At 43.3% G+C, this 21482-nt stretch overlaps 1 protein-coding gene across 2 annotated transcripts in view; it reads left to right on the top strand.

Annotated features, from left to right (window-relative positions):
- Positions 1 to 21482, top strand: part of MYOM1 (myomesin 1) — a 154974-nt gene that overhangs the window by 70280 nt on the left and 63212 nt on the right. The window contains exons 13-19 of one of the 2 annotated variants that reach the window (XM_075532902.1): positions 6603 to 6659; positions 7267 to 7391; positions 12885 to 13068; positions 13683 to 13857; positions 15294 to 15415; positions 17026 to 17316; positions 19084 to 19280. In XM_075532902.1, the coding sequence (XP_075389017.1) occupies positions 6603 to 6659; positions 7267 to 7391; positions 12885 to 13068; positions 13683 to 13857; positions 15294 to 15415; positions 17026 to 17316; positions 19084 to 19280 (1151 nt within the window). The remainder of the gene's footprint in view (positions 1 to 6602; positions 6660 to 7266; positions 7392 to 12884; positions 13069 to 13682; positions 13858 to 15293; positions 15416 to 17025; positions 17317 to 19083; positions 19281 to 21482) is intronic. The other variant, XM_075532903.1, reaches the window with a different exon arrangement.

Below are 21482 nucleotides of genomic sequence, written 5' to 3'. Positions count from 1 at the left end.
ACATTTTATTCAGGACTCATACAACTCTTATCACAATCAATTTTTAAAATTTTTATTGAATTTTTCTCTATTTTTAATCATTTTATTAGGGGACTCATACAACTCATCAAAATCCATATGTACATCAATTGTGTAAAGCACAGCCAGACAGGGTGCGATATAGCAACAATAAAAAATACAACTTTCAGCTGGGAGGCAAAGGGCATTTATAGAGGTCTAGACAAAGACATGTACATATGTGAATATATATATGAGGATGGGGAAATAGATCTATGTGCCTATAATCATAGGTTTAGTATTAAGGTAGCAGAAGGACATTGGGCCTCTACTCAAGCACTCACTCAATGTAAGAATACTTTCTTCTATTAAATTGACATTCTATGATGCTCACCCTCCCAACACAACCGTTGAAGACAAAGTGGGTGAATAAGCAAATGTGGTGAAGAAAGCTAATGGTACCCAGTTATCAAAAGATAAAGTGTCTGGAGTCTTAAAGGCTTGAAGATAAACAAGTGGCCATCTAGCTCAGATGCAAAAAAGCCCACATAGAAGAACACACCAGCCTGTATGATCACAAGGTGTTGAAGGGATTAAGTATAAGGCATCATCAGAACAAAAAATGTTTACCATAGTGAATGAAGGGGGAAGTGCAGAGTAGAGACCCAAAGCCCATTTGTCGGCCACTGGAGATCCCCTTGCAGAGGGGTCTAGGGGAGGAGATGAGTCAGTTATGGTGCGATGTAGCACCAATGAAGAATACAGCTTTCCTCTAGTTCCTAAATGCTTCCACACACCCCCACTCCCCCACTATTATGATATGAATTCTACCTTGCAAGTCTGGATAGAGCAGAGGATGTACACTGGTGCAGATCAGAGCTGGAGGCACAGGGAACCAGGGCGGATGATCCCTTCAGGACCAGTGGTGTGAGTGGCGATACTGGGAGGGTAGAGGGAGAGTGGGTTGGAAAGGGGGAACCAATTACAAGGATCTACATGTGACCTCCTCCCTGGGGGACAAACAACAGAAAGGGGGGTGAAGGGAGACATCGGACAGGGCAAGATATGACAAAATAATAATAATTTATAAATTATCAAGGGTTCATGAGGGAAGGGGGAGTGGGAAGGGAGGGCAAAAAAAAGAGGACCTGATACAAAGGGAGAGCAAATGCTTTGAAAATGATGAGGGCAATGAATGTACAGATGTGCTTTGCACAATTGATGTATGTATGGATTGTGATAAGAGTTGTATGAGCCCCTAATAAAATGTTTAAAAAAATAGTAAAATAAAAAGAAAAATACAACTTTCCTCTAGTTCCTAAATGCTTTCCCCACCCACCCACTATCATGATCCCAATTCTACTTTGCAAGTCTGGCTAAACCAGAGGATGGACACTGGCACTGATAGGAACCAGAAACAGGGAATCCAGGGCGGATGATCCCTTTAGGACCAGTGGTGTGAGGGGCGATACCGGGAGGGTAGAGAGAGAGTGACCTCCTCCCTGGGGGACGGACAACAGAAAAGTGGGTGAAGGGAGACATCGAACAGGACAAGATATGACAAAATAATAATTTATAAATTATCAAGGGTTCAAGAAGGAGCGGGGAGGGAGGGGAAAAATGAGGAGCTGATGCCAGGGGCTTAAGTGGAGAGCAGATGTTTTGAGAATGATGAGGGCAATGAATGTACAGATGTGCATATTTCTTTATAACACTTTGCATTCTTGAGCCACCGTTTGCGATCTTCTGTTCAACTCTTTACTCTGTTTTCTCTTTTAGTCACACGAGCTGCTCTACATTAAGAGGATCTTTTAGGGTCCTTTCTGACATGTTTTTGCCACCTTTTGTCTTTTTAATAACCTTTTGCTTTCTTTATATGTAATGTTCTTGATGTCATCCAAAAATTGTCTGGTCTTCAGTCCTTAGTGTTCAATTATGTCCAGTAGATTTTTGAGACTGTCTCTAAATTCTGATGGGGTATACTTAAGGTTATACTTTGACTCTTGTGGGCTGGTTTTAATTTTCTTTAGCTTTAACTTGAACTTGTATCTGAGCAACTAATTGATGGTCTTATCAACAAACGACCTGTGGCCTTGTTCTAACAATGATAAGTAATTATCAATTCATTTTTTTAATCGTTTTATTGGGGCTCATACAACCCTTATCACAATCCATCCAGCCAGCCATCCATTGTGTCAAGCATATCTGTATATTTGTTGCTCTCATCATTCTCAAAACATTTGCTTTCCACATAAGCCCCTGGCGTCAGCTCCTCATTTTCCACTCCCATGAACCCTTGATAATTTATAAATTATTATTTGGTCATATCTTACACTGTCCAACATCTCCCTTCACTCACTTTTCTGTTGTCCATCCCCCAGGGAGGGAGGTATAAGTAGATCCTTATAATCGGTTCCCCCTTTCCACCCCATCTTCCCTCCACCCTCCCGGTATCGCCACTCTCAGCACTGGTCCTGAAGGGATCATCCACCCTGGATTCCCTGTGTTTCCAGTTCCTATTTGTACCAGTGTATATCCTCTGGTCTAGCCAGATTTGTAAGGTAGAATTGGGATCATGATAGTGGGGAGAGCGGGGAGGCAGGGAAGCATTTAGCAACTAGAGGAAAGCTGTATGTTTCATTGTTCCTACACTGCACCCTGACTGGCTCCTTTACTCCCAGGTCAATTCATTTTGATTGTATGCTTGATCAATTTCAGACTCTGAAAGTTTGTAAAAATGTTCAATTTCTTCATCTTTAGCATTAGTGTTTGGTACTTAAATTTGAATAATAGTGTTATTAACTGGTCATCTTTGGATACATATAGCTATTACCCTTTCACTGACAACCTTGTGCTTCAGGATAGATCTGGAAATGTTATTCTGGATAATGGAAACAACACCATTCCTCTTGAATTTGTCATTCCCAGAATAGTAGACCATATATGGTTGTCCAACTCAAAATCACTCATGCAAGTCCACTTCAGCTCACCAATGCCGAAGAGAGCTGGCTTTGTTTCTTCATTTCATTTCTCATGACTTCTAATTTTTCTAGATTCATGCTTTGTACATTCCACCTTCTTCTTCTTATTTTTTTAAATCTTTTTATTGGGGCTCATAAGGCTCTTATCACAATCTGTACATACATCAAATGAGCAAAGCGCCCTTATACATTCGTTGCACTCGTCACTCTCATAATTCACCTTCCACTTGGGTTCCTGGAATCAGCTCGGTTTCCCTTTTTTTCCTCCCCATCCCCCTCCCTCCCCGATCCCACCCCTGGTCCCTTGATAGTTTATAAATAATTATTATATCTTATCTTACACTCCCCGGCGTCTCCCCTCACCCGCCTCCCCCTTGACAATCTCCCAGAGAGGAGGTTACACATAGATCTCCGAGATCGGTTCTCCCTTTCTACATGCCCTTCCCTCCTGGTGTTGCCACTCCCACCACTGGTGTTGAAGGATTCGTCTGTCCTAGATTCCCTGTGCCTCCAGATCCCCACTGCACCGCTGTACATCCTCTGGTACAACCAGGTCCGCAAGGCAAGGTAGGATTGGGGTCATGATGATTGGGAGGGGAGGAAGCGTTCAGGAACTAGAGGAAGGTTTTGAGTTTCATTGTTGTTACACTGAACCCTGTGTGGCCCATCTCCTCCTCACTACCCCTCTGGAAGGGGTGTTCAGCTCTCTACAGGTGGGCATTGGGTCCCCACCTTCTTATTATTAATGATTGTTTACAGCTGTTTCTTCTCATTTTGAATCGTGCCCCACTAACACATGAAGTTCCTGAAAGCTCCTGTCCCCTCTGATCATTTAGATCAACTCTACTTTGACGAAACAGCTCCCCCACCCCGAGTAATATTTTTAGTATCTTCCAAGGTTGCATCTTCCAGCCCTCTATCAAATAATATTCCAGTGCTTGCTGCTCATGAGGTTTTCACTGACCAGTTTTTCAAAAGTATGTGGCCAGGTCCTCCTTCGTACTCAGTCCTAGTCTGGGAGTTTTGCTGAAATCTATCCACTCGGGTGATCCTGTTGGTATTTGAAATACTGGCTGCAGGCCTGCCCTCATCAGAGTAACATGTAAGCCACCACAGTGCAAGCTGATAGACAAATGGTAGATTCTCGATAATAATGGCCATAAAGGGTCACCATAGGAATTGTTGGAAGTCAACACTTCAGTACATACCAGATGTTCCAATGCTAGCATTATGGATATTTGGACAATTCTCTTGTGAAGATGCTGGCTTGTGCAGTGTGGGATGCTTTATAGCATCCTGGCCTCTAATCACTCTCTGCCAGTAGCAACCCCTTAATTGCCAGTGACAGCTAAACTGTATCCAAGCATTGCCCAGTGTCCCTGAGGACAAAATCACCCAAGCTGAAGAACACTGTCGATTCCGTATTCACAGTGTCATCCTCTACTTTACTGATATGTAAAGGCATCACAAGAATCTCAGTAAAAGCAACTGCTTTTGTTTCCCCAGAAACTTGCCTAATCAGCCGGCTGGGTGGCTTTCCAGTCATTTCACTAGTCAGCCGATCTTCCTTCCTCTTTATGAAACTTACGAATTCTGTCTCATAATGTCACTTACTCCTCATTCATAAATGCCAGTGAAAAGAACATTTGTATGAACTGAATATAACTTGTCCTGTGAGTCAACCGGGACACAGTATAGCACTGATGAAACACCCAGTATTCCTCTGGTTCCTTGAGGCTTCCTCACCCCCCACTATCATGACCCCAGTCCTGCCTTTCAATGTGGGCCAGACCGGAGTATGTGCACAGGTACTGATCAGAGCTCATGACACACAGAATCCAGGAACAGGAATGGGAGTGCTATACCAGGAAGGGAGGGGGAAGGTGGAGAGAGGAGGTGAGGAAGGGGGAACTGATCACAATGATTGACACATGAACACACACACACACACACACACACACACATGCCTCAGGGGGACAAACAACAGAAACCATGTGGAAATGGAGACAGCAGTTGGTGTAAGATATGAAAATAAGAATACTTTATAATTTATCAAGGGGTCACCAGGGTGGGGGTAGGGAAAAAAGAGGAGCTGAAACCAAAGGCTCAATAGAAAGTAAATGTCTAGAAAAGAATGATGGAACATATGTACAAATATACATGATACAATTGATGTATGGATTATTATAAGGGTTATAAAAGCCCCCAATAAAATGATCTTTTAATTTAAAAAAAGGAAAGAAAAAATAAGTTGTCCTATTTAATACCTATCTATTTTTTGTACAACCTCTGGTGAAAAGATTTTGGATTTCCTGACTAACTTTTATATTTTCTGTCTTATCCATTTTTCGGCTCAGCATCTAAATTGGTTTCCTTTGTGGGTAACACTTTTCAAAATGTAATGGAGAAAATTTTCTTCTGATGAGCTTTATTTCCAGATCAACATCTCACCCCTGTTCATCCTCATTATGACAGACTGGGTTTACAACTGTTCTAGAAACATCTTTTCCAAATATATGCTCTATCTTAAGAAGGGACTGGAATGCTTGCTTATTTCAGGAGATTCATATTAAGCCGTAAATGAACACAGCCTTTTTATTAGGTTGTGTATGTATAATTCTAGGAGGGGTGGAGGGAGGCCATGGCAGGAGTCAATTCAATCAGTCCAGGTAAGTAAATGTGTGTTCACAAATGGTGGGAGTCCTGAGTGGTTACCATGCTTGGTTGTTGTGTTAGTCTGGAAAAACAAATTCATGGAGACACTCATATGTATATAAGGGAAAGGCTTATATGCAAGAGGAATTTAACATTGAGAAAGCATCCCAACCCAATCCAGTCCAAACCCATAAGTCCGATATTAGCCCATATGTCCGATACTAATCTATAAAGCCCTCTTCAGACTCATGAAACACATGCAATGATGCCGAATGCAGGACAATCACAGGCTGGTGGGTGGAAAGTCTTTGGGTCCAGTGCCATTGTAAGCATCTCAGTGCTGGCAGGGGTCTCTACGTGGCTTCTCCGGCTTCAGAGGTCTGGTTGCATCAGGGTAGATCCATGTGGCTTCTCCAGCTCAGGGCACTAGTGTAGTTCCATGTGTCTTGTCAGCAGCAATTGTCTCCCAGAGAAGTCAGAGAGAGAGAAGTGTCTCCCACCCCCAAGGAGGTAAAATCAAGCTTTCCCAGAATTCTAAGGAGAAGGCCATGCCCCCACAGAGGCCTCATTGGCTATGATCTGATTGACAGGCTAGACTCCACCCCTACATGCTTCCTACTTAAAGTGACAATTTTACAACTACCACAGTTGCTAACTGTAGGCCTGTGGTTTAAGTCCATAGCAGTCAACCTCCAAAACCTTGACCACTGAAAACCCTATGAAACACATTGGACTGCTATCCTGAGACACAATCCATTGTAGACAACCGGTTTAACTGATCATGAATCCCATGAGAATACAGATCATGTATCCCCCAATACCGTGTACACAATTTTAAAGATCTATTAAGAACATGTATAACTAGAAGCAAATATACTGGTTATTCATCGGGCCAGTTTACCAAATTTCTGAGTGCAATAGAAACAATTGAGCCCCATGTTGGCTAATTTGATACTTGTCTTTGTTCAGCTCGCCCTTCAGCACCCTGGACTGGCCAAATCATTGTCACCGAAGAGGAGCCTACAGGTAAGAACTATCGTTTCTACAGATAGTACTGCCAATAGACAACTCAATCCGAGTAAAGTGATACATGCACCAACCAGGATGAATCTAAAGATGATTATGCCACCTATAACTAATATGTACTTTGTGATTTCATTGATGTAAAATGTTAAATTTTACACTCTTGGGTGCTAGATATTTTGTATTTCTATAAATATTTGTGGCTTTGATCTGAGATGGAGTTAGATTCATTTGGAGTCCATTTAATTCCTTGGGGGCTTGCTTTTACTAGTGGGGTCAGAGCAGCCTTTGGTTTGGCAGAATTTGGCCACATTACAGATGGTGGGGCCACATTCTGAAAACTCAGAAATATTTCCAGTCTTACTAGTAGGAACATGAACTATTCTAGGCTCTGGGAGAACTTTGAGGCCTGTTCCCCCGGTCTGATTGGGTCACTCTTTCTGCGACCTCGGATAGCATTTGAATGTGTGAATAACATTTTAGGGGGGAGTTCAGAGAGGTGGTGTGTCTTTACGTGTGGAACAGTAATTACAGCACCACCTTGTGATGCTCTGGGTAGCCTAGGCTCCTCAGAAGGTGTGTGTTCCTCATTTTTCCTTCTTACTTTCAGAGGGAATTATTCCTGGGCCCCCCACAGACCTCTGTGTAACTGAGGCCACCCAGAGCTATGTGGTGCTTAGCTGGAAGCCCCCTGGCCAGCGTGGCCATGAGGGCATCATGTACTTTGTGGAAAAGGTAAGGTTTTAAGATCAATATTTAGATGTATATTGCATGCCATTGCCTAAACATTTCTTTAAAAGTAGAGGTTAGATTTCCAGGAGGTACCGGGGATGTGTGTTAGTTGCCCCAGACCCCTTAAACCTTATGAAGGGTGTGATTTATCTGTAGGAAAATGTGTGTCACACAGAGGTTTGCTTTGCTATTCAGGGAATTTATGGATCCCTGAGACTTCTCTATCTCCCTTGCTCTGACCGTGACCATGACTTTTCATTTCTTCCCCATAGCTTAGCTAGCCCTATTCTGAAGAGGTAGTGAAGGGGGATTAAGGATATAAAATTATACAAGACATTGGCCATGTTTTTCTCTCAAATATCTTATAATCCTATTGAGGGCTAAAGCATCAGAGAAGGCAACATGTAATGAAGAACTATGATAAGATTTATGGATAAGAATTATATACAAATCTCTACATGCCTCCAGTTTGTGAGGGTCCCGGTGAGGATTGGTGCTCAACAGATGCAGAAGAGTCAAGACTTAACAGGAAGGTATTTGGGGAAAGTGACCTAGCTACAAATCTGAAATAGTCCCTGAGGGGCACAAGAAATCCTTCGATAAGAGGATGATTGTTATTGGAAAAGGTGATTTCAGGAGAGTTTGCTTAAAATGAGGCCTAGCATCAATTTGTTGAGAAAGTTTTTTAGTATGATATTTTTTAAAAAGTAAGTGTATTTATATCTTAGATGTAATAAAATGTGGGAGCCCTGGTGGCATAGTGGACTATGAGTTGGACTGGTATCTTCAAGGTCAGCAGTTCAAAACCACCAGCCACTCCTTGGGAGAAAGACGAGGTTTTGTGTTCCCTTAAAGACACACAACTTCAGAAAACCACAGAGTCAGTTCTGCTCTGTCCTACAGGGTTGTTGTGATTTGGAATTGGCTCAGTGGCAGTAAGTTTGGTTTTAGATTTTTTTTTTTAAGAAAATGGGAGCATTTATTAGTAAAGAAATAAGTAAAGAAATGAAAGGAAGAGGGCATCTTAGGTCAAAGTAGATATGTGCATATGTTGTTGTTGTTAGGTGCAGCTGAGTCAGTTCCAAGTTATTAGCAACTCTACACACAACAGAACGAAGTCATCCCCAGTCCTGCACTATCCTCACACCTGGTGCTATGTTTGAGTTCATTGTTGGAGCCACTGTGTCCATCCATTTTGTCTAGGAGCTTCCTCTTCTTCACTGCCCCTCTACTTTACCAAGCATAATGTCCTTCTCCAGGAACTGGTCTCTCCTGACAACGTGTCCAAAGTACGTGAGACCAAATCCTGCATCCTTGGCTCCTGTGACGCTTTCGGGTTGTACTTCTTCCCAAACAGATCTGGTTGTTCTTTTGGCAGTCTGTAGCACTTTCAATATTCTTTGCCAACACCAAAGCTCAAATGCATTCATTTTTATTCAGTCTTCCTTATTCAAAGTCCAACTTTCACATGCAGATGAGGCTATTAAAAATAACATGGCTTGGGTCAGGCGCACTTTAGTCCTCAGAGTAACATCCTTGCTTTTCAACCCTTGAAAGAGGTCTTGGGTAGCAGATTTATCCGATTCAATACTTCATTTGATCTCTTGACTGCTGCTTCCACAAGCATTGATTGTGGATCCAAGCAAGATGAATAAAAGAAAAGAAGATGTAGGAGCCCTGGTGGTGCTGTAGGCTTCAGCAAACTAACCGAAAATGGGCGGTTCGAGCCACTCCTTGGAACAAAGACTGTCTGCTCTGCTTAGAGTTACCATCTCAGAAACTCCATGTAGACTGCAATCAGTTAGGATGGACATGATGGCAGTGGGGTTGGTTTGCGGGTTGGGTAGAAAGTTTACATTTTTATTGCAGGTATGCACTTTTTTTAAAGACCAACAAATGAAACAAATGCAGTGCTTTTTCCTGTTTTTAAAAAATAAAATTGTAAAAAATAAAATTGTATGATATTATAAGGGTTTTTTAAAAAACTTTTTTATAGCAAAATCACAGAAAGGCATCTATTTTATTTTTCTTGTTTTTGCAGAAATTTATGCACCTCAGTTAATTTTCTAAAGGTCCCTTTCATTTATCCATATTGCTATTCAGATCATTCGGCTTCAGGACATCTTCCTGGTACGACCTACTCTCTTCCAGAAAGTAGATAGGTAGCCTAGGGATAGCCTAGCCTAGACATAAGCAAGCATCTGCACATACATAACAACGTGAAAATATCTTCACAGTCTTTTAACTATTTATAATCCTAGGCTCCGAGAAAATTATACTAGAGCTAAAACACAAGGGTCCGAGTTCCCCTTATTAATTACTCTTCCTTACCATGGGCACCTAATTCATACCCCTGGGTACATTCCTCAATTTCTTCTTGTCCATCTCAAAGTGATAGCAATAAGCACATCATCTCTTCAACGTGTAATGTGAACATCTACCGTGAGGGTAGTGAGATGATGCGATACTAAGAATGTATGTTTTCAGGTGTGGCTGTAGTTGCTGGCACCATAAAGTTGTCCCCACTCATCGTGACAGTGGGTCCTGCACCGCCCTCACACCTGCTGATGGATCAGCCCCTGGCTGCAGGGCTGGTCGCCCCATCTTGGTGAGGGGAGCCATGAGCCTCCAATGAAGGATAACTGGGAGCAGCATGTTCAGCTTTGCTTTTGTTGTTGTTGTTGCCTATTTATTTTTAAACTCAGGACAAGAATAGTCGTAGCTAACATTTCACTTCCTGCTGTGTTTCGTGCACACCCCACTGAATCCCTTTGAAATGTTCCCGAGGAGGAGTTCTGAATAGCCTGGTTGTGGCAGTAATTACCATCTTTGCATAATGATACAGTGACAACCTCCTGCTGAGGCGTTTTCTTCCCATGAGTCCCTTTGGGTTGCTGTTGAATGTTTTCTCCCTGAAACTCTTCCTCCAGGCGGCTCTGTAACCTAGAAAGGTGATGAAAACGGACTTGCTCTCCAATAGCACCCCTACGATCCTGGAAGAAAAAGTCAAATCAAACCAAGAGCTGGCTCTGACTCATGGTGGCCTCGGGCGCATCCCAGTAGCCCTGGGCTCCATTGAGGTGTCAAGGGGTGCGTGTTTGGAAGTAGAGCCCCCGGACTTTCTTCCAAGGTGCCTCTGTGGAGCCTCGGGCTCCAGGCTTTTGGTTAGGAGCTAATCGCATTGAGGGTGGGTACCACCTAGAGACTTCTAGACCAGAATGGAGGAGAACATGTCTGTGGACCCCCAGGTGGCATCCAGGGCCCCTGCACTCTCGCAGAAACCCCCGGAGGTGACAGCTGCACTGAGCACCTGGAAGATCCCAACCAGCCCTTCCCAAATGTCAACCTGACCTCCAGGGCCACACCGAAGGCCAATTCTGGGGAGCCTCTTCTAGTGTGCTCACCTTGGCAAAGGGAAATATTTCACTTTGTCCTGTCTTCAGAGTTTCCATCCCCAATCCTAATGAGCATGGCCGTGCCCCTGCTTCTTACCTCCTGCTGGCCCATCCTATCACAATGTGACCTTGCCTGTGGGCTACAGGCTGACAACCAGGTTAGGCAAGTCAATGCCTTCACACCTACTATTTACCAAGAGACTGAGATGCATCCGCCCCCCTCCAAGTCGCCAGCCTTTCTCTTTATTGCTTGAGTGTTGTCTCTTTCCCTGTCAATAATCTGACCATGTTCGAGACAGGGACTCGATCTCTCATTAGCTCTGTTTCTCTCAGTAGGAATCAAAATGGGTCACATTTACCCCATATCAGGCACTGTCCCACAAGCTCAACATGCACAACTCACTAATTCTTACAGTAACCCTAGAAGGTCAGGGAAAACCAAAACTGGCTGCCTCCGTGTCAGTGATGACTCCAAGCAAACCCCTATTGGTTTCTGAGATTGTAACTGTTTACAAGAATTGAAAGCCCAGTATTTCTCCAGCGGAGCTGCTGGTGGTTTCGAACTGCCAACCAGGTGGATCGACACCCAACATGTAACCAATAATACATCTGTTTCCATCATACCCAATTTGTAGATGAAGACACGGAAGCATGGATGAGTTCTAAAAATTAGAAATATTTCTGACCCTAAACTCTTCTCAAAATAAAGAATTTCCCCCTCCCAGGGGGATGGACAACAGAAAAGTGGGTAAAGAGAGACTTCAGTATAAGACATGAAAAAATATTAATAATTTATAAATTATCAAGATTCATAAGGGAGGGAAGCTAGAGGAGGGAGGAGGAAAATGAGGAGCTGATACCAAAGACTCAAGCAGAAAGCAAATGTTTTGAGAATGATGATGGCAAGAAATGTACAAATGTGCTTGACACAATGGATGGATGGGTGGATTGTGATACAATCCAATACAATTATTTTTAAAAAAAGAACACATGAGTCAGAGTGGAGACCCAAACGCATCTGTAGACAGTTGGACATCCCTTCACAGAAAGGTCACAAGGAAGGACCGAGTCAGCCAGGGTGCAGTGTAGCACTGATGAAACACACATTCCTCGATTTCTTTAATGCTTCTTCCCCCGCCACCATCTTGACCCTAGCTCTATCTTAAAAATATGGCTACACCAGAGCATGTACACTGGTACAGATAAAAGCTCTCAACACACAGAATCCAAGACAGATTAACCACTCAGGACCAATAATGGGAGTAGCAATACCATGAGGGTAGGGGGAGGTTGGGGGAGAAAGGGGAAATGATCCCAATGTTCGATGTACAACTCCCCTCTCAAGGACAAACAACAGAAATCTGAGTGAACGGAGACAGCGGACAGTGTAAAATATGACGATAAAAATAATTTCTAAATTACCAATGATTCAAGAGGCTGGGAGGGTGGAGGAGAGAGGGGCAAAAAGAGGAGCCAATATCAAGCTCTCAAATAGAAAGAAAATGTTTTGGAAATGAGGATGGCAACATATGTACAGGTGTGCTTGATACCATTGGTGTATAGTTGTTATATGAGCTGTAAAAGCCCCATAAAATGATTTATTAAGAAATAATTAAGAATTTTAAAAAATTTAGTGTGTGGTCTCACTTAGGTCAAGAAGAAGTGAAGCATTAAAGTACCTTATAACCCAGCCGTCTAACGTCGTCTTTAATTTAGATCATCCCTTGACATCAGAGAGGAGCCTTCCAGGTGACAGTGGCTCAAGCAGTTGGCTACTAGCCAAGGGTTCAGGAGTTCAAAGCCACCAGCTGCTCCCAGGGAGAAAGGTGTGGCCAGTCTGCTTCTGCGCAGCCTCTAGCCCTGAAACAAACGCCCTGGCCAGTCGTCCTCTGGCCTCTGGGGCCACTATGCCTTAGGATGGCTCCACAGTAGTGGTATGACATTGGCTGCATCGTTCCCATTTTTCCAGATCTTCTCCAGCCTGATTCCCCCTAATAGGTGCACATTGTTGACAGAAAAGTACAGCCGCGAATGAGCGGCTTGGCCTAGAGCGTCGCCCACCCTTGCTGTGCTTTCCCCTGGGTGTCCCCTGTCCCTGCAGTGTGAAGCAGACACACACAACTGGCAGCGGGTCAACACAGAGCTCCCGGTGAAGTCGCCCCGCTTCGCCCTGTTCGACTTGGCAGAAGGCAAATCGTACAGCTTCCGCGTCCGCTGTTCCAATTCGGCTGGAGTTGGGGAGCCGTCGGAAGCGACCGCAGTGACTGTGGTAGGGGACAAGCTTGGTAAGTGCCAGTTAAGCTAAGCAAGTGTAAACTATTCCACCTTAGCTCAAGAGAAAAAGACAAAGCAATCCTCCGGTTGGTGTGTGTGCATTAGTGGTTGGGCTGCTAGCCGCCAGGTAGACGAGTTCAAACCCCGCAGCCCCGTGGACTGGGGAAGACGAGGCTCTCTGCCCCAGGGAAGGCTCACCGTCTCTGAAATGCTCTGGAGGTCACAAGCATACAGACTCCACGGGGTGGCAGTGGGCTTGGTTTGGTTTATGCATTTCAGGAGTAAAAATGGTGACATCTTTCATATTATAAACCTAAATGGATGGCTTTATTTGACTTGTACATTTAACCCAAACTATATATTCTTATTATTTATGAAAAGCAAACTTCTCTAGGAATTACAAAAGTATTGCTAATGATCCAATGATCGCTCCCCATTTAATGATGAATGGTTAGTGGGTTGGGAAGAATGTGGTTGAGTCTGATAAACTAGGATATCTCTTTGTGTATTTTCTGATTTTTAAACATGAACGAATGCAAACTGACAAGATTGTGTTACGTTTGCATGGGCTGTGCGCGTGTGCGTATGTTCCAAGAATGAATTTTAAAAACCACCCTTTCCTTAGATATCCCCAAGGCTCCCAGGAACATCATCCCAAGCAGAAACACAGACACCTCCGTGGTAGTTACTTGGGAAGAACCCAGAGACGTGAAGGAGCTGGTGGGCTACTATATCGAGTCCAGCGTGGTGGGCTCGGGCGCGTGGGCGCCCTGCAACAACAACCCCGTGAAGGGCTCGCGGTAACTAACAGGTCGGGGGGGGGGGGCTCACGGAGGGGTGCAGCGCCCCAGCGGGGCAGAGAGAGGACGGTCCCACACAGGCCTCCTCAACTGAACGCTGACGCACGTGACGCATAAACAAGGATTGCTCATGTTGTTAAAGACTCACGGACATACAGTGCCGGCTCCATGGCGTGAGTTCACCTTCCATCTCTGTTCTGATTTGTTCTTTAAGCGATGTCCTCTCTCTTCACGCCTCTCTTCCGAACTGCCAAGTGTCTAGGTCATGCAAATGGTCAACACAGCACACTCACGGCTCACCCAAAGGTTCGAGTCCCCCCCCAGAGGCACCTCAGGGGGAAAGAGCCCTGGCGATCTCTTTTCCGAAAGCCAGACCAGCCATGGAATCCCCGAGGGAGCACAGTTCTACTCGGACACACCAGCCACCGGTGTACTGATCTTTCTTAGCCACAGTGAGATGATCCTGCACTCCCAGGCTGTAAGAGAGGCTCCCTACCATAAATTACCCAGCAACTGCTATACTGATCTTTCATGTCCACAGTGAGGTGATGCTAGATTCCAAAGATGTAAGAGATTCTCCCTACCATAAATTACCCAGGCATTTTAAATGGCCACTCAGTGGTATTTTGATGACTTAAAAGATCTGTAAGTGTTGGGGGTTAAATAGCGACATTTTGAACATCAACGTGATCAAATAAATTAGAGTTTAGTGATTTTCATTTTGTTTTATTTCGTTTGGCTTTCAAATAGCTACCAACTAGCTCTAAAGGCTCTCCGTGAACGCTAGCAGCCATGTTATTTCCTCTGGATTTAGACAGTGTGGTAGAATTAAATGCCACAGTGACTCCTGGAGTAACTACTGGTAGCAAAACTGCCATTCAAGAGTAAGACTGTTTTATAACCAAATCTTCAAATTTAACTAATAATTATGAAATTCATTTTCCACCGTATTTTTAGATTCTAGTGTCTAGTGTGCTTTTTCAGGTAGCGTCCCTTCCCTGGCAGGAAGGGAAGAGGCTAGCTCTCTGAGATATGGAGTAGACAGATGCCTTAAACACTCATAATGTATGTCTGACATAGTCATTAACAACATTAATATACTTGATTTTATGACATGCCTTATGTATTAATTTTGTAGTCAATTTCTACAAATTACTTTTATTGAGGAGCAAACAGAGCTCAGAAAACATGAAGAAAAAAGAATGCAAAACCTGAAGAATTTATTCAGTGTCAAACCAGGACTCCTTGTTTGTCAACAGAGAGTTTAGAAAATTGCCTCAATTTCCACCATGTCCAAAGCACTTAACTTGGACCTCTCTCCAACTTTTCCTTCTTTTTAATGATAGGTTTCTGAAAGCTATATCATCCAGTTAACTAATGATCCTCTTCCCCAATTTTTCTCCTAGGACAGTTCTTTAAAATTTCTTTCTTTTTAGATTTACGTGTCATGGGTTGGTGACTGGTCAGAGCTACATTTTCCGAGTCAGAGCCGTTAATGCAGCCGGACTCAGTGACTATTCGCAGGATTCAGAAGCCATTGAAGTAAAAGCTGCTATTGGTAAGTTTCTTACCCATAACTTTGTAAGGAAAACAAATGACTTTTTCTAAGTGATACAGGAAGATACCATCCGGTCCAGAAAAACTTTAAAGGCTTCTCATGTTGGGCCATGATGCCTCCATCATCGGCTGGTCATTTTTTCGGAGGTGACCTCTCACCCTTCGCAGCTGTCATTTTCAGATCACCATCACTCATCCTGTCTCTGTGCCTTTCCATCCTCGTGAGCTCAACTTCCTCAGATAGTTCCCATCAACCTCTGTGTGGAACTCCACTCTAACTTCATGCGCATCCTGGAGATGGGAAGGACCCTCCGATTCCACAAAGTGGTAGATCATGCATAACACACATCATCGTGTCCCTAACAGTCATTTCATCTGCCACAGAGCTGGCTTGTCTTCACTCACAGCACAGCACCATACTTTTCATAAGCGCTAACATCCATGCAGGCCCAAGCTGTTGATTAATCATCATCGTCTCTGCTCGCAAGGTGGTCATCGGACTAAAACCATTCACAAAATTAATGATATGTCTGTGCATGATGTACCTCCCAATCTTGGACAAATACTCATTTGGCGCAAAAAATAAGTCAAATCTGTGACATAATAGCATACTTAACCAGAAAGGTTTCCTATCAATTGGCTTCCGCTAGCATTACGTGCCCCTGGTGGAGTACTGGTTCCACAGTGGGCTGCTAGATTGCTCAGCAGTTCGAAACCACCAGCTGCTCCTGAGAAGAAAGATGGGGCTCTCTACTCCCATGAAGAGCTACAGTCTCGAAAACCCACATGGGCAGGTCTCACCTGCCGTATATGGTCGCCATGAGTCAGAATTGACTTGATGGCAGTGAGTGGAGAAGGTGGTCAGGGAGCGTTTGCTATGACTTTTTTTTTTTCTTTTTGGCATTTCTTATAAACTGGGCAGGCAACCATGGTTACTGAAAATGGTTTGCCCTTGACAACTAATGTAAAGGTTGGCAGTTTAAAATCACACGACTGCTCAACAGAAGAAAGGCCTGGCGAATTCTTCTGATCAACTTCAAACAAGAAACGCCCCCAGCGCAGTTCTACCCTGTTAGAAATGGGTCACCTGGAGCTTCAGGCCGCTCGTGTTGGGCTTGGTTGGGTTGGGTTCGGGTATACAGTAAGCAAAGTCAACGTGTGTTTTTGAGGTTGGGAGGCACCGAATTGCACTGTTGCTGTACTGCATGCTGTTTCATCCTAAAGTCAAGGTCATTCATAATATGTCTTTTGTCTGGTGTTGGTCCTTCCCCTGCCGCATCCTTCTGCTGAATAACGGGACTGGCATCTCTCAAGGAATGTTTGAGGATTTGCTAAAATACATGGGCTTCTGAAAATCAAAGTGGTCTATCTGTAGTTTTCTGGTCTCCTTTCTTCTTTGTCTTGAATGTGGAGCAATTGAAATGTTGGTTGTGTAAACTCTGTGAACCATGTGGTTTCCACATTTCTTTCGCATTCAAATCGTTTCTGTTACACCAAGATTGGTTTTGATCTGTTTGTGATCCTAATGCTGTCCTCCGTGTTCTATGAAGTAAGAGCAATTTATACCATATGTGTGCTCAAAGTGTTTTTGTCATTATCTGGTAATTGTAGGGGGAGGCGTGTCTCAAGAAGTGTGTCCAGAACTGAGTGACATACCTGGTGGACTAACAGACTTCCGGAGAGGCATGCATGAAGCCTCTCAGTCAACTTCTAAGAAAGATGCTTTGCTTAGTAGCAAACTTAACAAGCCTACACAGCCCAGTAGCTCTCCCAGACAGAAGGGCAAAAGTGAAGTGAGTACAGTAAGTGAACCCGTTCAGGAAGAGCCCGCCCCGCCACCACAGAAAGCAGCTTCTAAGGTGAAAAGTAAGTCTGACCCTCCGAAAACAAAGAAGGACCGAGGTGAGCACTGTGAGAGTCAAACTGGTCCATCTGTCGCCATCAGTGTGTTCACCTCTCATTGTCCACCTCACATTCTTCCATCGTTGGTCATGCGCGGTGTCGTTTATAGTCCTTTTGCCTAATGTGTTATACACACGTCTTATACAACCCATTCTGCATAGCTCTTGCTTTTGCACATTGTTCATCAGACTTGATGGCAATGGAGCCCTTGGAATTAGTTGGTTTCAGAGTCCTTAGACTGACCTGACACTCATCCTTGAACTCACGTCGTTTAGAGAGTTAGGAGAGCAGAAAGGACAGGATTGCCATAGATGAGATGTCTGGAGATATCCGTGTTCCGTCTATATCTAAGGCGAGTACCATTTTACCAGGATAATGGCTAATTTCGCAAATGATCCTCCACATTTAACTCAAGTCAATATAAATAATTTTATTTGCGTTGCCAAGAAACATTTAATGAAGTATTATGAGCATATGTAATTGTATTTGATAGTGTACCACAACCCACATGGACAGAACTTATTTAAGACTCTCTATCTGTTAGCTAATAATTATCTAAGATAGCTGGTACTTATAGCTTGCATATTCCAGGAAAAATGTTTATATCGTCAAGTAAAAATGGAATGATGACCCTCATATGCTGGTAAATTATATCTACCACCTTTTTTCTACCACACCCAACATCTCTAAAGGCTTCTGTTTTTGGACACATTCACCAGCCCCTTCCACTCAAAAGGACAGAAGATGCTAATTTGAGAATCTATATTCAACGTTGCTCTCAACTAAGAAGGAAAAGAAAGTTGTTGGTGTTTTTCTTTTTAATTGTCGAGAAAGGATGTAGAAGGCTTCATTGTTCTAAAAACTTTTTTGCAAATGTATGCTTCCTTATATTTCAACTGAATCTCTAGAAATTATTGTTGATGCTTTCTATATCTAGGCAGGCTTCTCTCCATAGCCCACTACATCTAAACCTATAATTCCATCAATTGAGTGAAAAGTTGATCAGCAAAGCCACCATAAATGAGGATTTTAAAAAATACCTTCTAGATTTTTTTTCTGGGTCGGCAGCGATAAACACAGTGACAGCTGTTTAGTGTTTTGTGCTATATGAATAATATTCTAAAAACAGTCAAAATATTGCTATAAAAATATCATATACCAAGAGAAAGCCACATGGAAGTTTGTGCCTGGTTTTTAAAATTCTTCTTAAAATGTGGCATTTAACTGAGCTCGGGAATAAGATTTTTCCCTCTGTGCAGACAGAATAGTATAGTTGTAGGGTCGCATAAAAGTGACTGAATATACCTGAATAATGGAGGGCTAATCCGGAACTATATGGAAATTCTAAATAAGAAAATTGATGTAAAAATTATATACAATTCAACTTTCCTCAGGAATCAAAATAAGCACATGCACACAAGCATATAAAGAAACATAGGAATAAAAAATACCTTAGAGATAAATATTTCTTCCTATAAGGAACAGAATCCTTTTTCCCCCAGACTATTCCATCATTTTGCTGTTAATATTTCAAAACTATTTTTCTTATTTTTAAAAGACTTGAAGTATAGTTTTATTGTATCCATTTTTCCCCTTCATACACCAAATTCAATGCCAGTTGCTGATCAGCTTCTCATTTTAGTTTTTGTTTTCTGCTTTTACTACAAGACCCATTGCCTTCACGAACAGCACCAATTGACCAAGTTTAATATACATGGAATCACAAATGCATTTCTGCCTACTCACAAGCTATTCATATTGCTGCAGCGGCGCCATCTCCACCCTATGATATCACATGTCTTGAAAGTTTTCGTGACTCGATGGTTCTTGGTTGGAAGCAGCCAGATAAGATTGGAGGGGCTGATATTACTGGCTATTATGTGAACTATCGTGAAGTAATTGGCGGGGTACCAGGAAAATGGAGAGAAGCCAATATTAAGGCTGTCAGTGACCAGGCATACAAGGTAAGAATGTGACCTCTCATGCAGTGTCATATATATGTCATATCTCTGCATGCACGTACATGCACGTACTCACCCACTGCTTTTGCCTCCATTCCAACTCGCCGTGACCCTACCCGACAGTAGGACCGCTCTCTAGGTTTTCCAAAGACGTAAACCTTTATGGAAGCAGACTGCCTTGTTTTTCTCCTGCAGAGTTCCTGGTGGCTTCAAACTGCTGACCTTTCAGTTAACAGCCAAGGGCTTAACCCACCGCACCACCAGGGCTCCTTTGCACATGCCTGATAGCTTGTAAATGATCCATTTTCTCTCTCCTATTTCCATTGTCTGCAATAGTAAGACATTTGAGAGAAAATATGCCAAAGCCAATAGCAGTTGTTTGACTAAACAGACAAGTTCATGGTCTGATTCACATACAGCAACAAAAGAATGTCAGAAGATCCCATGCAAAATGTATACTTACTCTATAAAGTCATGTCTTTCAAAACTTACAAAATATCTGTAACCATGGCCACTAGTGTACAATGACTCTGGATTTTTAACTTTCAAGTCACAGCAGATAAAGGTGCACAGATTGATGGCCAGACCTCAGTTTATGGAGTGTCCCTGTGATAGTGACTCTGAGGTCACAATGGGATGATCCATGTATGGTCTCCTTCAAGTTTCCCATCTGTGGGGGACCAGCCTCCACCCCGAATGGGTCCAATGGGGTGGTTGTGTAATTGAGGGGTAAATTAAAGAGACATCAGACAAGACAAAGCAAGCAAGGGCTCACCTCTTACATGATGACTGGAACCAGAATGAGACAGTACTTTATTGGCTGACAGACTTATAACATCTCAGGCAGGCAAGACACGGTAAGCTCATAAGTAACAGGAAGGGGTTGTACAAGAGACATACCCATAACATGAAGGGGACGAGGTAGGGGTGTACACGCAATAGGAAGGGGAGCCACAAGAGCATACATCTGACAGGTAGGCACATACGTAACAAGATGGGTGGGTTCTAGAGACAAGTTGGCAACCTAACCTTGGTAGTCTCTTAGCTAGCTCGACCTTAGGTGTCTTTTAGCTCTTCCCCAAGGGGACAATTTATGATCCTTATCTGAAGGGAGTGGGCCCTATTTAGGGTGGGACAGACAATAGGGTCTGATTGCTCTATTTTTCTGTGTATGGGGAGGGGGAGTTTAAAACAGTTTTATTGGTACTTCTTCTACATATCATACAATTAACAGTTCAGTCATATCAAAAAGAGTTGTATAATTAATTTTATTTCTTTTTATTATTAAAGGTCATTTTATTGGAGGCTCTTACAACTTTTATAACAATCCATATATCAATTGTATCAAACATATTTGTACATATGTTGCCATCATTGCCTTTTAAACATTCACTTTCTATTTGAGCCCTTGGTATCAGCTCCTGTTTTTTCCCCCTTTCCCCCGCCCCCACCCCACCATCTGATGGCTTTTGATGGCAGACAACCTCAAGCAGCTAATCTTCAAGGTATGATAAGCGACCATGTGCTTGCAAACAGCACCTTAATTTGGCAATATTCTGATGGGACATTGAAGGGAGTGACTTTTACTTAGGAGAATGTGAGTGGACGCATCTCCAACCCACAAACGTGAAGGTTCCCTCCATGGGAGCCCTGGTCTCCCAGACTCCTTAACATATAAATGTTGAGAGTTTGTCCACATACACTCTCTTCCCAGTTCTGTTTGCCCCACGTTCTGCATGTGAGCATCCTGGTCAGAGCTCCCCACAGCGCCTGAGGGGTCTCACAATTTCTCTCATCACGACACCTCTCCTTAGAACAGCAGCAGCTGCTGAACAAACAAAGCTACCATCTCGCAACATTCAGAACCCTGTGCTGGGTGGTCCAGGAAGGGTGCTCCTCCCAACTCCATACAATTCCTCAGCAGTTCAAGTATGCAGGACCAAGGGCTCAAGGAGAAACCAAATGTTTGGAGAATGATGATGGCAACATATGTACAGATGTGCTTGACATGACGGATGGATGGATAGATGGATGGATAGATGGATGGATGGACGGACGATGGATGAATGATGGATGGATGGATGGATGGATGGATGGATGGATGGATGGATGGATGGATGGACGGATGGATGGATGATGGATGGATGGATGGTCGGATGGATGTATGGATGATGGATGGACAGATGGATGGATGGATGGATGGAT

Source organism: Tenrec ecaudatus, chromosome 15 (genome assembly GCF_050624435.1).
Source record: "Tenrec ecaudatus isolate mTenEca1 chromosome 15, mTenEca1.hap1, whole genome shotgun sequence".
NCBI lineage: Eukaryota > Metazoa > Chordata > Mammalia > Afrosoricida > Tenrecidae > Tenrec > Tenrec ecaudatus.
The sequence above is the reverse complement of the archived record's forward strand: the minus strand, read 5'-3'. Positions and strand labels throughout refer to the sequence as shown.